A 17,976-nucleotide genomic window follows, 5' to 3' on the forward strand; every position below is an offset into this window, starting at 1 on the left:
TAGAAGTTGAAATCTGACTTTAAAACCCAACAACTCCCTAAACTCTTTTCTTCCCAAACCAGATTGTTTTCCATAATTCCAAATGGGGACCTTTGAAAGACTTACTTTTATTTTATTTCAGTGTATGAATGTTTCACGTGTGTGTGTGTGTGTGTGTGTGTGTGTGTGTGTGTGTGTGTGTGTAACTACACTTTGTCTAGTGCCCAAGGAGGCCAGAAGTGGGTGCTAGATCCCTGGAACTGGGCTTATGGAAAGCTGTGAGCCACCATGTAGGTGCTGGGAACTGAACCCTGATCGTCTGCTGCAGCAGCCAGAGTTCTTAACCACTGAGCCATCTCTCTAGCCCTCTCTCTCAGTGGAGATTTCTGTCATGAGAAGCAGGGGGCCACTGATCACAGAATCATAGCAACCTTGGGTCTCAGCCAACCTCATTTTCTAGATTAAGAAACTAAGGCTCAGAGAAGAAGGACTTTCCTTTTGCTTATCATACAAAGGGCAGTAGAGCCAGGAGTAGAAGACAGCTCTCCTTACTTCTCTTCTATTTTTTATTTCCCCGGAGGGGTGCCTGCTCCCCACTCCACCAAGTTAGCTAACACAGCAACAACTCTTGGCTCCCCAACCTTCCCATTCCAAGCTTTTGGCACCTCTGGCCCCAGAGGCCTTAGCACTCAGTACCTAGACAGAGTTTGCTCCAGGAAGGTCGAGTTTTGGCTGACAGCATCCACCAGCATGTTGAAATCCATCTGCACAGCATAGGCCTGCTCCAGCAGAGCACTAGGCACTAGTGAGGGGAAGAGCGTGAACGGGGCGTAGGTCACCACCTGATCAATGAGAAAGTGGGGCAGAGGGAGAGCAGCTGTGAATGGGGTGTCTCCTTGCAAAGTCAGGCCGATGCTACTGAGCACACAACTGCAGAACAGCAGTTACTTCAGGAAGGGAAGAGATAAGAGAAAAGTAAGAAAGGGTACAATGACAGCTTCCAGGTTCTTTGACAATTCTACAGGATTTTCTTTAAATGAGAAGCAAACAACAAACTCAAAACTCCCACAAAAATTAAGTACTTACTGCATGCAATCATTGTGTTGAACACTTAAAAAGGGTTCACCATGCATCTAATTCTGTGAGGAAGGTACTATGTTATCCCAACTTAGCACATAAAGGACTTGGGATAGAGATTATGTAACAGGTCTAAAATACATTCAGCTGCTGGTGTTTGGATTTGACCCAGGATGGTTACTAACCCACTCTAACACACTCCAACTCCATGCTCATCTGGACCCACTCTCTCCGCCTATGCTCCTGACTGATATTTAAGCCAAGTCTATCCCCATATCAGGAGCTCACACCCCAGGCCTCTGGCCTTCTGGCTGGCGTAGAGGGAAACGCCTACTGGAAAGGCTGCTGAAGTGAACTGTGGCTTCCTGAGTAGAAGCCAGTAGTGCCATGCCCCTGTCCGAGGGATAGAAATGACAACTCAGGTTAACAGGCTGGCATTTAGTTAGACTCTGGTTTCTTTGGACTTTGACACAGTCATGAAATCAAAATGTCATTTAAGACAGTTATTCTAAAAGAGAGCAATGCATTCTGAGATTTCTAACAACACATTAACTAGAACTTGGGAGATGATAAATAGACCGTGACTTGAATTATTCACCCTCTGAGTTAATATCAATTTGCCATTATGGTAGAAAGGGTTTATGGTGGTAGAACTTTCATTAATATACTTACTTAAAAAATGACCTTGAAGCCAGGTGGTTGGTGGCGCACGCCTTTAATCCCAGCACTTGGGAGGCAGAGCCAGGCAGATCTCTGTGAGTTCGAGGCCAGCCTGAACTACCAAGTGAGTTCCAGGAAAGGTGCAAAGCTACACAGAGAAACCCTGTCTCGAAAAACCAAAAAAAAAAAAAAAAAAAAAAAAAATGACCTTGAACTAGATAATACAAACACCATACACATTTTAAAAGAGCTCTAAATAGCCGGGCGATGGTGGTGTATGTCTTTAATCCCAGAACTTGGGAAGCAGAGGCAGGCTGATCTCTGTGAATTCAAGGACAGCCTGGTCTACATAGTAAGATCCAGCACAGTCAGGGATATGTAGAGAGACCCTGTCTCAAACAAACAAACAAACAAACAAACAAGCAAATAAGCAAATAAACAATAAAAGAGCTAAGGGTACATAGTGAGAAGTGTGTTTCAATCCCACTTCAGCCTGAGTCACCTAGTTCTCGCCCCAAGACAAGGTCTACTTGTATCAGATGTCTTTATACTCATATACATGTTCACAAATACATTATCTCCTTTTATACATATACATATAAATCCTGTCTCAAAAACACAGGATTATTGCCGATCATGTAAAGGGTGACCTAACACCCAACGCAAATGTAAGATGACAACTGGCTTTAGACTCAGGAGACTGCCTCTCTCAACAAGTATCATCCAATTCAAAAACTCCCCAGAGGTTTTCTGCCACGACTTCTCTCTGTCCTGACCCCAGAACTCACTGTACCTACTTGAATGTAGGATGACTAGCACACAGCTGTTCTCTGCTGTCTACAGGCCAAAGGCTGGAACATACAGGCTCTCACTTTTTAGAGAAAACACCAGCACATGTATGACAATAACACTCTGCTTTGTCTCCAGGGAGTCAACAGGAATGGTAAGATGGTGAGGGGAAGCAACTGCCCTTACCCCCACGCTGGCCTCACTCCAGGCGGGGGGGTGGGTGGGGGGGGGGGGGGGGGTGGGTGGGGGGGGGTGGGGGGGGGGGTGGGGGGGGGGTGTTGAGCCTCTTTACTTATATTAGTGTGTGTGTGTGTGTTTTCTATGGCATGCATGTGGAGATAGAGGACACTTTCTGGGAATTGAGTCTTTCCTTCTACCACTAGGTTATGGAATCAAACTCAGGTTCTAAGGCTTAGTGGCAAATGCCTTTACCCATGGAGCCATCTAGTGGCCCAGTCTTGAACTTCTGATCCTCCTGATTCCACTTCCCAAGTGCTGGGATTACAGGCATGTGCTACCACACCCTCCCAGTTTGATTTGGATAGATAAGCTGGGTAACTTTCCATCACTATTATTATTATCAATTATATATTATTTGCATGTGTGTGTGATGTATATACTTGTTAGTGTGGGTGAGTATATGTGTATTGAAAGTTGGGTGTCTTCCTCGACTGATCTCCACCTTATTTTTTGAGACAGGGTCTCTCACTAATCTTGAAACTCAGATTTGACAGGCCTGGCTAGCCAGCAAGCTTCAGGGATTTGCCTGGCTTCCAGTCCTGGGGTTCTAGGTGCCTACTACTGTCCCAGGTGTGGATTCTGGGATCTGAACTCAGGTTCTCACACTTGCTCAGCAGGTATTTCACAAAATAGCCCATCTCCCCAGCCAGCCTCTACTGTTTTAATGTTGGCTCTGACTTTAAAAAAACAATGCTGGTGTAGGACTGGAGAGATGGCTCAGTGGTTAAGAGCACCAGTTGCTCTTGCAGAGGACCTCGGTTCAACTCCGAACACCCACATGGTGAGATGCAGCTCACAACCATCTGAAACGCCTCTTCTGTCCTCTGTAGGTAGTGCACATGCATACACTTGGGCGCACACACATACACATAAAATAAAAATAAATGTTTTAAAATAAGGATGCTCATAAATTTTTTTAAAAGGGAGGAAGACAACACTAAAAAAAAATGTTGGCTTGCCTTTGAGGGAAGCAGTGCCTGGAGAAGGGAGCCTCACTCCACACAGAATGTGCTTTTGAACAGGGTACCCAGCTCCTGTGTTACCTCTTCAAAAATGAACTCCCTCCCTCCTGCTGCAGGTGCCAGATCTGCAGCCCACATGTGGCTGATCTGCTATGCTGATCTACAGGGTGAAGGTCACAGTCCCCTCCGCCCAGTATCAAGAGCCTCTTGGCTGTTTGACTTCACCTGACTTCACCCACTGACCAGCCCTGCTTAGAACATTTTTGGCCTCTCCCTACTTCTGGGCCCCTGCTATACTGTTCCTTTCCCCCATCTGTCTTTTAAGTTCTAATTTAACTATCATTCTCCATTTTACGTCTAGTCAAAATGAATTACTTCTACCAGGCTTCCCAAGAGAGACGGGAGAATATGCAGAGCATGGCCTCGGAGCCACACTCTATGGGATCAGATCCCGGCTCTGCCAGGCTCCCCACGACTTCAATGACCTCAGTCGGGTTATCTAACGTCTCTGGTCTGCAGTTTCTCCAACTCTGCTGTGATGAGGGTTAAAAGAGTCAGCAGTTCCAGAGTGTTTAGAATAAAGCCTGACACACGGTGAGTGGTCAATGACAATTAATGCTGCACTGCCTGCACCTCCTCCTCCAACGACAGGCCTTAATTTTATTCCCTGGTCCATTCTCCAACTAAACCCCGTGCTCCAAAGGTGAGAACCTCTGGCTGACTCACCTAGTCTTCCATGTCAAGGCTGTGCTGACATGAAGCAAGGTATGAATTAGAACAAAATCATATATGCCTGCACACACACACACACACCCCGTCTTTTTCCTCTCTCTTTTTAAAAACATTATTTTATTTTAAACGATTTATTTTGTGTGCATTGGTGTTTTGCCTGCATGTATGTCTGTGTGATGGTGTCCAAACCCCTGCAACTGGAGTTACAATTGTGAGCTGCCATGTGGGCGCTGAGAACTGAACCCTGGTCAGTGCTCTTAATTGCTGAGTTCTCTCTCCAGCCTCGTCTTTTTCTCTGGATTGGGAAGGTCACTGAGGACCAGGGAGATGGCTTGGTAGGTAAAAACAAAACAAACACAGCAGCAAAACTGGACTTGGTGGTGCACACATGTAATCCTAGCACTGCTAGGGCGAGGTGGCAAGCAAAGACAGGAGAGCTGCTTGGACGCTCCCAGGCCGGCCAGCCTGGACTGCAGGACAGCAGAAGAAAGGTGGAAGCTGAGAACCGATTCCAAAAGCTGTCCTCTCACCTACACGTGGGTGCCTGCACTCACACACACCTACACATGCACACTATGACACGTGGGTGCCTGCACTCACACACACCTACACATGCATACCATGACACGTGGGTGCCTGCACTCACACACACCTACACATGCATACCATGACACGTGGGTGCCTGCACTCACACACACACCTACACATGCACACTATGACACGTGGGTGCCTGCACTCACACACACCTACACATGCATACCATGACACGTGGGTGCCTGCACTCACACACACCTACACATGCATACCATGACACGTGGGTGCCTGCACTCACACACACCTACACATGCATACCATGACACGTGGGTGCCTGCACTCACACACACACCTACACATGCACACTATGACACGTGGGTGCCTGCACTCACACACACCTACACATGCATACCATGACACGTGGGTGCCTGCACTCACACACACCTACACATGCATACCATGACACGTGGGTGCCTGCACTCACACACACCTACACATACATACCATGACACGTGGGTGCCTGCACTCACACACACACCTACACATGCATACCATGACACGTGGGTGCCTGCACTCACACACACCTACACATACATACCATGACACGTGGGTGCCTGCACTCACACACACCTGCACATGCATACCATGACACGTGGGTGCCTGCACTCAAACATACATATACAAACACATACAGACATACATACAAATAATAACATATGTTTAAATAAAGAGAGCAAAATCTCACTGAGAGTCAGGGAAAGTGGTACACATCTAAAATCTCAGGACTTGGAGGCTGAGGCAGGAGCACTGCCATAAGTTCTAGGCCCTGTCTCAAACTATCCTCATTTCCCCAAAGAAAGAAGTCTCACTGAGGTCTGTGCCTGTTGTAGGCTCCATTAAATCCCAGAAAGATTAAATATTAAACTTTCACATGATACCCATTTATTAAAGGAAGAAATAAAAACTTGAAAAAGAAAATATTCCACCTTGGATTCTGGTAATTCATAAACCTGAAGTTCCTAGACCAAGCAATACTATTTCCAAAACCGGAGGCCAACCTCCCACAGTATCAGTCAGCTCTCAGTAAGCAAGCAAGCAAGCGGGGTAGGAAGGACGGAAGAGAAAAGAAAGGAGCAAAAGACAGAAGAGCTGGTCTATTACGTGCCTTTTCATACAGAGAGGAAGGGGGCTGGGTGTGGCGGGTACCAACAGGAAGTACAGCCACTCAGGAGACTGAGGCAGGAGAACAGAGGGTTAGAGGCTGGTATAGACTACACAGTGAGACCCCATCTCAAAACAAACAAAAAATTGGAGAGAAAACAAATATCTAGTTATTTACTTGTTACTTATTCATTATTCCCTGAAAGGATAAGTAAGACACTAAGTATAGGCTGCCTTTAGGAGAGGGGGGTTGAGTGGACAGGGAATGTGGAAGAGTGGGTTAACCAACTCTTGAAACTTTTGCATTTTGACACAGGAAAATGTTTTCTGAATGTATAATCTAGTTGCAAAATAAACAGATTTCTTTTTGCTTTGTTTTTTTTTTTAATTATTTATTTTATGTGCAGTTGGTGTTTTTGCCTGCATGTGTGTCTGTGTGAAGGGGTTACAACAGACCGTGGTGAGCTGCCATGGGGGTGCTGGGAATTGAACCCAGGTCCTCTGGAAGAGCAGCCATTGTTCTTAACCGCTGAGCCATTTCCCCAGCCCCATCTGTGTTTTGTTCTAAGGACAGTGGTTTTTGTTTGGTTGCTATTGTTGTTTTGAGATAATATCTTAGTATGTTGTCCCGCTGGTCTCATCTTGTGCCTTCAAGCAATCCTCCTGCTTCACAAGTGTGACTAAGCCCAGGTAAAGGAGGAGATGTTTTAAAGGTGGATACAGCAACTCTACATTTACATATCAGTCCTAGAGAAACACACACAGCTGCCCAAGCGCGCATGCATCATTCCTTGTGCTATCTGCAGACATAATGTTCCCTAAACAGCCCTCGGTACAGAAAGTTAAACCGCTGGAACACTAGAACAGAATGAAATTGTCCCTGAGCAGGACAATTTCATACACATAAAATAAAATGTGCTGGTGTGCAGCCAGACCTGTGACAAGCAGTGAAAGCTGGTGGCGGCAGCACTGAGGGAACTGTGTAGTGAGTGCTGAACACGTCAGCAGGTTATAGCTGTAGGGCTGACTGCAAGTGTCACAGAAAAGTTTTATAATGACGACGACAGACTCAAATCAACATATCAGAGCATCAAAAACTGGGAAAGTATGGCGTTAATGACAAGCATATTTGGCTAACATATAAGTGAACCACATAACAGGTTAATAATTACAAGAAACTTGGCTATCTTCACAATTATGGTAACAAGTAAAATACCAGATGATTATGTGTGGACAATAGTAGGTATCTCTAACAGAGTATTTCTCAAAAATGATACACTAAGCCGGGTGGTGGTGGTGGTGCACGTCTTTAATCCCAGCATTCGGAGGCAGAGATGAGCAAATCTCTGAGTTAGAGGCCAGCCTGGTCTACAGAGCAAGTTCCAGGACAGCCAGGGATATACAGAAAAAAACCCTCTCTCAGAAAAACAAACAAAAAATACACTAAATTTCTTTTAAAGTAAGTATTTGTGGAATGGAGGCTGTAAGGTAAGAGCCACCCTTGAATTTAAACAAAATTTTGCCTTTGACTGCCTTCATCAGTTTATTTAATAGCCTATTTTTGAATTATAAAATAAAATATGCTAGAGCCAGCGGTGGTAGCACACGCCTTTAATCCAGCACTAGGGTAGCAGAGGCAGGTGGATCTCTAAGTTCCAGGCCAGCCTGGTCTACAGAATGAGTTCCAGGACAGCCAGAGCTACACAGAGAAACCCTTTCTCGAAAAAGCAAAAACAAACAAATAAATAAAATAAAATTGCTGCCTGATAAATGAGTGTTTAATCTTTGCATCACAGAACAGATTTATTCAAATAATACTGAGCGTTACCACATATTTACACAAACGTGACATAATTATGACGTTGGGGACAGTAGGCCTAGAGCAGATAGAATAAGCGACTACATGAGCACTAGAATTTGGCCTTTACTTTTAAACATTTAATCTGTTATAACCCTTGACAATAAAAATAAACTGATACTGTTTTATCAAAATATGAAGCTAACCCTCACAGGAGGCTAATTCCTTAGAAAGAGATTTAAGACAGACTGCTAAACAAAAAATAAAATTACAGCACAGAATAATAATATATATGGTTCAACTTGGATTTTAAGTTACACATATGTATATTTTATATTTTAAATTACATATATACGTATATATACATATGTATGTGCACAAAAAGCTGAAGGAGTATATCAAAAACCTAGCTAGGCATGCATGGTGATGCATACCTAGGGTCCCAGCACTTAGAAGGGAGACGTGGGAGGACTGCCATGAGTTCAAGGCCCTCCTAGTCTACACAGTGAGTTTTAAGCCAGCTAGGGCTCCATGCTTAGACTCTGTTTCAAAAGCAAACAAACAAACAAACAAAAGCAATTGCAGAGAAGACATGTGATTGGGGGTGCTTGATCTATGATAGGTCCCCTGACAAAGTGCTTCCTGGGAATGATCTCCTAATTGCCTCACATGGTCAATTATGTAGTCATATCGCGTTCACCTATTGGAAGAAAGCACATCTTACAGGAATTAAGTAGCTGCCTAAATTACACTTCAACCCTCAGATTTAAGTTTGATTACTCCAGCATGCTGCTTTTTACTTTACATACTTCTGGGAATCAATTTTAGTTATTAAATAAAATAAGGAAAGAGATGTAGTCTTTGACCCAAAGGGGCTGCCCCCATCCCGGGAGGGTAGGCTCTAAGCAGCTTACATCTGAGGAGCTGGGATTCTGTGCAGACCTCAGCAACACGCCCTCAGCCAAGGCTCGGTCTATGGCCTGCTGTGCCAACTCTTCAAGCTGCTTCTCATCCTGCAAGATGCTCCCCCAGCTGGCAGCCATCCCCACCTGTGAAGACAAGAGGGCTTGGTGACAGAGGGCCCAGCAGCCATTGGAATGTGGCTACAGCCAACATTGTGAGATTTTGGCCAGTTGCCATGGAGGGGCAATTGTGGTAGGGAACCAACTGCTTCCACTTCCTCCATGTGCACAAAACGAGTCCCCCGGTGCTTCCAAGGCGACTCCTTCTCTTTGGGGTCTCAATACAACAACGGTATGACTCTCACAGGGAGGAAGCCAAGGTTCAGAGGAGTAAAACGAGTTGCTCGAGACAATGGCAGGTCTAGCTGCAGTTTAAGTGCAGGTCTCTGGACTTCCGGTCCTAAACCCCTCAATGGAGAAAAGGCTCTAATGCCATATGTGACTGGAACAAGTAACTTCCCCTCCCAGAACTACGGATTCCCTATCTGTGCATACGTAGGAAGGGATAAATGAGTGGTTTCCAAACCTGGCTTAACATTCTGGGTTGCAGCCAGGCGGTGGTGGCGCACGCCTTTAATCCCAGCACCCGGGAGGCAGAGCCAGGCGGATCTCTGTGAGTTCAAGGCCAGCCTGGGCTACCAAGTGAGTCCCAGGAAAGGCGCAAAGCTACACAGAGAAACCCTGTCTCGAAAAACCAAAAAAAAAAAAAACATTCTGGGTTGCTTGGGAAAAAATACATATTACTGGGCCCCACCCCAGAGATTATGATTGAAGGGGCTCAGCGGGAGGAAGGGGCTGAAACTGCATTTTCAAATGGTTTCCTGAAATGGAAATTGTTAATTTCCCTTCTTTAAATTTTTTTTTATTACATTTATTAGAGTGTGTGTGTGTGTGTGTGTGTGTGTGTGTGTGTGTGTGTGTGTGTGTTGCCATGGAATGCTTGGTAGAAGTCATTCGACACTCTGCAAGCCCGTCCTTGCCTTCCACCACGGGCTCTCCGCGATCAACCTGAGGTCAGCAGCCTTGAGGCAAACACCTTGACCTAATGAGTCATCTCTCTTGGCACTAATTTCCTTTCTTATTCCGACAACCTGCATCAGTAGATATCAAACAAAATATATAGCAGGTAGGGGAGGAGACTATGGAATGTCATGAAATGCAAATAAGATCAACTGTTGTGGAATATCTCTTCCCACGGTGTGAAGATGTGTCACTGTGACTGGTTTAATAAAGAGCTGAATGGCCAACAGCTAGGCAGGAAGAGGTTAGCGGGACTTCTGGGGACAGAGAAGTCTTGAAGAAGAAGAAAGGCGGAGTCACCAGCCAGCCGTGGAAGAAACAGGATGGGCAGAACAGTAAAGGCATCCGAGCCACGCAGATGAAAAAATATGGGTTAAATTAAATTATAAGAACTAGTTAGGAACAAGCCTAAGCTAAGGCCGAGTTTTCATAATTAGTAAGTCTCCGAGTCATTATTTGTGAGCTGGTAGCCCAAAGAAAAATCCGTCTACAGTCAATTTCTCCCTTATATGAACCAGGAGCCAATTTACTAGCACAAAACAATTACATCCTTATGTGGACATTTATCAACACATATAAAAGGGACAAAAAATATTTTTAAGAAGTCATATTATCATTAATCCCAGCACTTGAGAGGCCGAGGCAGGCGGATCTCTATGAGTTCGAGGCCAGCCTGGTCTACAGGGTGAGTTCCAGTATAGCCAGGGCTACACACAGAGAAACCTTGCCTTGAAAAACAAAGAAAAAAGAAAAAGAAATTACTTTATCAAAGTAGAAATACCTGAAACTGAGCTGCCCGGCCCAAAGTGAAGAAGTACTCTGTCTGGCTGCCAGAGATGCTAGGAGGTCCACCAGCTCACATCTGGCTACTCATTTATTTTATAGCAGGTTTGGGCTTCAGAGGATCTGGATAAAAATCTGGAAACATCTGGTCACTACTCTTGTCCCACCCTGCCGTCATTTAATTCTAAGAAACAAACATGGCTGCCGTACTCAGCGGTCGACAAGAAGGGAGTTGGACAATGATAGATAACCTCCGTCATTTTCAGCCTCTGTCTCCTTCTCGTGGATGAGGTGGTTTTAGATAATTCATCCAAGTCAGCCAGCCTTCAGCACAATGCTTTGACAGAATGAACACGTGATCTCAAGACAGAGATCCGCCTGCCTCTGCTTCCCGAGTGCTGGCATTAAAGGCGTGCACCACCACTGCCAGGCTCAAAAATATATTTCAAATAAGAAGTTTTATTACTTTTTTTTCTGGTCAGGATTTTGCTATGTCACTCTGACTGGCCTCCAACTCAGCAATCCTCCGCTCTCCCAAGCAATGGCATCACAGGCATGAGCCACCACACCCAGCTGAACAGTTTACTAATTAAGCTCTCTGTTTTGAATGCTGCAGGGCATGGTGCTGGCTTGGTGAGGACTCCCAGGCTGACAGCCTTTCAATGATGGGCATGTCAGCAGGAAGGAACCAAACAGTAGGACTCAGGCTCACCCATAACAACTCACTCCTATCTCAATGTCTTCCAATGCCAACTTCCTTAATGATCTAGGGGCATCCCACTAGGCCTCACCTCTTAAGGGTCCCACTACCTCCTAAAGTCACCACATTGTGGACCAAGCCCAACATATGAACCCATAGCAGAATGCTGTATGTAGGAACTTGTCTTGGTTATGTATCCACTTTACAAGCAGTGGGAGACTTGTTAAAGGTCATATAGCAACTTAGTAACAGGGCCAGAGGGCAACCCACGGCTCTAACATTAGAGCAACGGGACCTCCACTAGTCCCCACCTCTACATACCTGGAATTCCAATAGCTGTCTATTGCTGGGTTTTGCTTGGCTTACAAATGCCAGGCCCTTGGCTAGGTACTAGGGACATTAAAAATAATTACTATGGATGGGCATGGTGGCCCAGGCCTTCAATGCCAGCACTCAGGAAGTAGAGGCAGGAGAACCATGAGTTTGAGGCCAGCCTAGGGTACCCAGGAAGACCCTGTATCAGTAATAACAATAACAGCAGGGCTGAGGCAGTGGCTCATTGGTAAAGTGCTGGCCACACAAGCATTGAGCAAGAACTTAATCCCCAAGCTGGCCGTGGTGGCGCACACCTTTAATCCCAGCAGAGCCAGGTGGAGCTCTGAGTTCGAGGCCAGCCTGGTCTACAGAGTGAGATCCAGGACAAGCACCAAAAAACAAAAACAAAACAACAACAACAAAAAAGAACTTAATCCCTAGCACCCACAAAAGATGGCCACAGTAGTGTGGTACTCTTCTGAAGCCCCGTTGCTGTGGACATTGTAACAGCTGGACCTCTGGAGTTGCTGGTCAGTGACTGTGAGTGAGCCCCAGGTTCAATAAGACCCTGTCTTCAAAAAAACAAGGTAGAGGGCTGGGGGGGGGGGAGGGTACTCAGCGGGTGGAGAGCCTGCTACACAGCATGAGGACCAGAGATCAGATCCCCAGCACCCACATAAATGCTGGGCAGATGGGGGTGACCTATAATCCCAGAATTTGAGGGGCAGAGACAGAGGTGAAGAGTGACCAAGGAAGACACCTGATGCTCAGTTTTCCACACGTGCGTGTACATATAAACGCACTCTCACATGCAAAGAGACACATCTGTACACACACACACACAGCTCCAAAGGGTGTATCACAACTGAGGGACACAGAATGTCAACTGTGGGTGTCCATGCACACTCATACACACAAACCCTATAATAACAACAACAACTAGAAAACTGCTAACTGGTTTTCTTTCTATAGACTTAACCCTTCTGTGACTTGTTTGGCTAATGACACTTCAGTTTGCATTTTCACAGCAAGTACTTCCCTGGTTTTCAAGCAGAATATTCAGCTGCTCCTGGGATGCCCCTCTTCTGATGAATCTCACCCTGGCACCCAAGCCTCCCATGCATGCACTTTTCCCCCACATCCCATCTCTTCCAGTCCTGTGGATTCTGCTGACTAAACGCAGCGCTCTGAATTCCTCTATGTCTGCCTCTCCTGATCTAGCCGAGCACCGGCCAACCCCCTCCTCTTCCCTGGGCACTAAGTAGATTCAGAGTAGTCAAAGTGTCTTAAGTGACTGAGACGCACCACCCTCTCTCACTTCCTAGGTCTCGGCAGATGCTGGTTTCCCTGTGGCTTAAAGGCTCTCCCACTGAGCTACGTCCACAGTCGCCGTATTCATCCTGGAACACTCCCCCACGACTCTTGATTTAGTTTTGGAAGCCATCCCTGGACGTCCCTGTCCAGGTTCGTACCTCTACCATAAAAACAGCATTCGCCTTGAAACTTCTCTGCTAGTGCTAGATCACAGTAGCCAGTGAGGGTTAACTAAGTAGTGATGAATGGATCACGAAAAACTTTAAACGCCCACAGAGAAATCCGGCCGGACTTTAATCCCATGGGCGAGGCCAGGGCGGGCTCGGGGCCTGCAGCTACAGCAGGGTAGCTGGCCCTGGCTGGTCCCCATGATGGGCCCCGTTCACTCCCCATCCCTGGACAAAGTTTGGTCCTGAGCTCTCTCAGTTTTTTGATGGTGGCTTTTTAAGTATTTCCTAGAACTCTGGCTCCAGCCTCGCTGACCGCGTCCGAGCTGGGAGCAGGCGAGCTGGAAATCTGGGTTCAGCACGCGCCAGCCCAACCCCCTCACTGGACACAAGTTTCCCCGGGGCCGGCCGCCGTCCCAGCCGCCGCCTCTGCCGGCCCGCCGCGTTCCAATCGCTCTCAGACCCCTCCCTCACAGCTCTCCTCCCGAGGAAACTTGACCCTCGCCAGCCGCCGTCGCCGAGCCCCGACCTACTCGTTCGTTGTCCAGCTGCTCGCCAAGCTCAAACTCCTCACGCCGTTACCCAGGCTCAGGGGGCGGGGCCTCGGCACGACCCAGGGCGCCTGCGCAGACCGCCCCGCTGGGCTTAAAGAGCTGGGTCGGGAAGGAGCCCTGCGTCTGTGAAGCTGGACGGCGGCCTGGAAGGGGCACTTCGTGAGACGCGACCTGGGCTCTAGGGATACATCGGTACCCTGGGGAACAGGCCTTGGGAAGTAGGAAGGGGTGTGGCTCCATCGGCGGGATGTTGCCTGCAGGCTTAGATCCCCGAGAGTCAGAGCCAGCGACGTCCTGTGAGATGGGACCCTGTAGAATAGGGAGGGCATCGGGTCCCCTGCGAGAGCAACAAGTACCCGTAACCGCCCTCTCTCCAGCCCCGTGGGGCTCTTTTTAAATATGCAAGTTCATGATCCTCCTACCCCTACACAGACCCCTCATCCTCTGGCAACCCACAGCAATTTGACTTTCTTTCTTTTTTTTTTTTTTTTGGATTTTTCGAGACAGGGTTTCTCTGTGTAGCTTTGCGCCTTTCCTGGAACTCACTTGGTAGTCCAGGCTGGCCTCGAACTCATAGAGATCCTCCTGGCTCTGCCTCCCGAGTGCTGGGATTAAAGGCGTGCGCCACCACCGCCCGGCCAATTTGACTTTCTTATTCCTAGGTTGTGAGAGGTTTGTTCAAAATCTGAGGCTCCTGTTAAAATGTTACTTAAATGAAACGCATCTGACCAAACCCTAGGGAATTAATTATGACTAAGATACCAAACTCCTAATTAGTTTGATGTCAATAAAAGATGAGCTCTAGAGTGTGGGGCAGGCTGTTAAGAGCCCCAAGGAAGAAACCTTTGGTCTGGGGTTCTAGCAGCGAAAAGAGACAGTTTCATATGTTAGGTTTGGGCAGATGCGGGCAGATTTCAGGTGTGAGACTGAGGCTGAGGCAAGCCATGGTTGTGGAGCTAGAGAAAGGGGGTGTCAAATTGAGAGAGGTTTATGAGGGAGAATTGTTACTGTAAATCAGTGGCCCAACCCAGGGACCAGAATCCTTCACTCCCTAGATAAAGCAGGTCCATCTTTCCCTAGGACAGATAGCCCTCATAGGTGGTCTGGTAGTTACTGACCAGGTAGGAAGCAGTAACCCCAAGTGACAGGCAAAGGAAACCATTTCTAATTCATAATGAAATTACAATAGGCAGGGAATCCTGGGCTTGAGCCTTTAATTCCAGCCTTCGAGAGGCTGAGGCAGGAGGATCTCAGTGAGTTCTAGCCCAGCCTGGTTTACATAAGAATTCCACACCAGCCTGAGTTAGATGGTGTGAACTTGTCTCAAAACCAAAACAAACAAAAATGAGATTATAATAAAAACAAAAGCACCATGGCCCAGGGCTCTCTGTACAGGTTCCTCTCCTCTGAGCTGGATCAGCAGTGATATGCCCGGTGATTATGGGTGAACTATGGGCGGGATCCCAGATCTGAACAGCCCATTTGGTTGAGCATCCTCACACTGTGGCTTTGTTTCTGTTCTGTAGATGTGGGAGCTGAGCCTGAGAAGTTACCTGACTTGTTCAGAGTGATATGGTGAACGGTGGGAGTGGGATGAAGGGTCAAAGGTCCTCCCAGCAAGACTTTTTACCCTGTGCTCCTCTTCTTGGATGATTTACTTCTAAGTCCTGGCCTGGCCGGCTCCTTGTCATTCAGATGTTTGCCCCTTAGATGCCACCCCGCCTTGCCAGTCTGTCACATAGCAGTTATTAGCACCTGAAATTACTTCTGTTTGTTGTTTCCATCTCCTGGGTGCGAATTCCATCAGCGTGGCCATTGGCTGTCTCACTCACTACCCCCTGAAAGGCCCAGAAAAGGAAAAGACAAAGAAGCAACCTGAGAAAATAGCAAAACCTTTGGAAGGGAGAACTCTAGATCAAGAAACCAGGGGGACTCACTGTTCTCTTACAGCAGTGGTTCTCAACCTGTGGGTCACAACCTTTGGGACTGAATGACCCTTTCACAGGGGTCGCCTAAGACCACCTGCATATCAGATATTTACGTTATGATTCATAATAGTAGCAAAATCACAGTTATGAAGTTACAATGAAAATAATTTTATGGTTGGGGGTCACCACAACATGAACTGTATTAAAGGGTCGCAGCATTAGGAAGGCTGAGAATCACTTCCCCAGACCCTGGAGTGGTGCCTGGAATGATGATCTGATAGGATGAGAGGGAGGGAGGGAGGGAGGGAGAGAGGGAGGGAGGGAGGGAGGGAGGGAGGGAGAGAGGGAGGGAGGGAGGGAGATACTGACATTAGTGAAAACTTTACACTATCTCAGGTACTTCCCACCAGTTCCCTCGTTTAATCCTTCCACAGCCTTTCAAGGTAAACATTATCTCCACAAATTGGTTTGTTTCTTTAGGGCTGAGGCTCAGTTGGTAGAATATTTGCTGGCATGCATGAAGCTCTGGGTTTGATAACCAGCACCACATAAACCGGGTGTGGTGGTGGACACCTGTAATCCTACCATTTGGAAACTAGAGGCAGGAAGACTGGAAGTTCAAGATTACCCTAGGCTACATGAGACCCTGTCTCAAAACAAACAAACGAACAAACAAACAAACAAAAAAACCCTATTCACTGGATGGAGACGTTTGTGTATACGATGTGGAGAAATTAAAAGATCTAAGATGAACATACTCAGTATGGAGGATTGGGATGTATCATGGTGGTAGCGTGGTTGCTTAGCATTGTGAGGCTCAGGGTTTGATCCCCAGCATCCCCTCAAAAAGGATTTAGAAGGTTCCCACTTTGCTCCCTCATGAACACTTCTTTAAAAGCTGGCCACAGGGGTGTGTATCTGTAACTCCAGAAACTTGGGAGGCTGAAGTGGTAGGATCACAAGGCCATCTGGGGCTGTACATAGATTGCATCTCCAAACAGAAACCCAGGATGAGGAAGTTTTCCCAGGGTATTCCTAGCCCCATGCCTTTGCTATTGCATGTAGTAGACAACAGAGAACCGACTGAGGATTCACAGAGGTGGATGAGGATGCAGTGAGCCTTGGTATCTATGATCTGAGTTCAAATCCTGACTCCACAACCAAGCACTGTGACTACAGCAAGCCCTCTGGCCTCTCAGTCCACATCCAAAGTGGAGTCTGTTTTTCCCTGTCTTTATTGCACTGGTCACAAGTGCTAGGAGCTTGGCTGCTTCCTTCTTACCACCAGGGTTAGTCCAGGAGTATTATGGTCTCCATTCTTACAGCTGGGGAAGTGGAGGCTTGAAGAGGTCTCCTGGTTTGCCAGAGGCCACACAGCTCTGCACTCTTAGCTGCTGGCCCTCTTCCTACACTTTGGGATGAGGTCAAGCTTGTCAGAGCTGACTGGTAACTCCGCTGCAGTCTATGTTGATGGGTTCGTGGGAACATTTGAATATGAATTAGAAGACAAGCAAGGATGCCTTTAACTTTGTGCTTTATATTTGCCCTGGGATGGCCTCTCCAAGTCTCAGCTAGCTTTATGGAGAGTGAGGTTGACACAAGGTCTCGTGCATCTTGTTACGGAGCTGAAGATACCCTTGAACTCCTGATCCTCCTGCCTCTACTTCCCAAGTGTTGGGATCACAGCCATGTTCCATCACGCCACACCGAGCTTGGTCTGGCCTTTTGATTGGGAAACCTCCCACTGTCCCAGGGTCTGCATCGCACATGGCTGATGTCTCTTTTTAGCCATGACATCACCCTTCTGGCACTACAGTTTATGGGGCTAACTATCTCTCCACCTGGCTGGGGGCCACTGCTTCAGCTATTCAGAGTGGAATTCCTCGGCCTTCCAGCCTCTAGCACGGGCCTGGCCCAGACTTGCTGCTCAGGAAATGCCTGTGGAATCCAAGTGGGGCTATTGCATGTGTGGAGGATTTACTATGTGCCAGACCTATCCCTGACACTTTATATGTGCTATCTCATTTACACCCCGGTAGTAATCCTGGGAGGGAGACGTTATTGTCCTTATTTTACTGAGAAGAAATAGAGAAGCTGGACTCTGCTGTAGGCCCACTTGCCATTGCTGTTAGAACCCAAACTGGCTCTAGGGCATTGATTCTCAACCTGTGGGTTGTGACCCCTTTGGGGATCAAATGACACTTTCACAGGAGTCACCTAAGACCATCAGAAAACACGGATATTTACATTATGATCCATGACAGTAGCAAAATTACAGTTATGAAGTAGCAATGAAAATCA

The 17,976-nt window shown here is 47.0% G+C and overlaps 1 protein-coding gene across 2 annotated transcripts in view; it reads right to left on the bottom strand.

Moving 5' to 3' along the window:
* Gss (glutathione synthetase) overlaps nt 1-13,838 on the bottom strand; it is a 31,003-nt gene extending 17,165 nt beyond the window's left edge. The window contains exons 1-3 of one of the 2 annotated variants that reach the window (XM_052725543.1): nt 13,727-13,838; nt 8,847-8,981; nt 676-821 (exon numbers count right to left, since the gene is read on the bottom strand). In XM_052725543.1, coding sequence (XP_052581503.1) covers nt 676-821; nt 8,847-8,975 — 275 coding nt within the window. In that variant the 5' untranslated portion in view covers nt 8,976-8,981; nt 13,727-13,838. Of the gene's footprint in view, nt 1-675; nt 822-8,846; nt 8,982-10,695; nt 13,616-13,726 lie in introns of those variants that run through there. The other variant, XM_052725544.1, reaches the window with a different exon arrangement.
* Between the last annotated feature and the right edge of the window lie 4,138 nt (nt 13,839-17,976).

The sequence above is a fragment of the Peromyscus californicus genome, unplaced genomic scaffold (genome assembly GCF_007827085.1).
Source record: "Peromyscus californicus insignis strain IS unplaced genomic scaffold, ASM782708v3 Scaffold_7__1_contigs__length_154581171, whole genome shotgun sequence".
NCBI classification, from domain to species: Eukaryota; Metazoa; Chordata; class Mammalia; order Rodentia; family Cricetidae; genus Peromyscus; species Peromyscus californicus.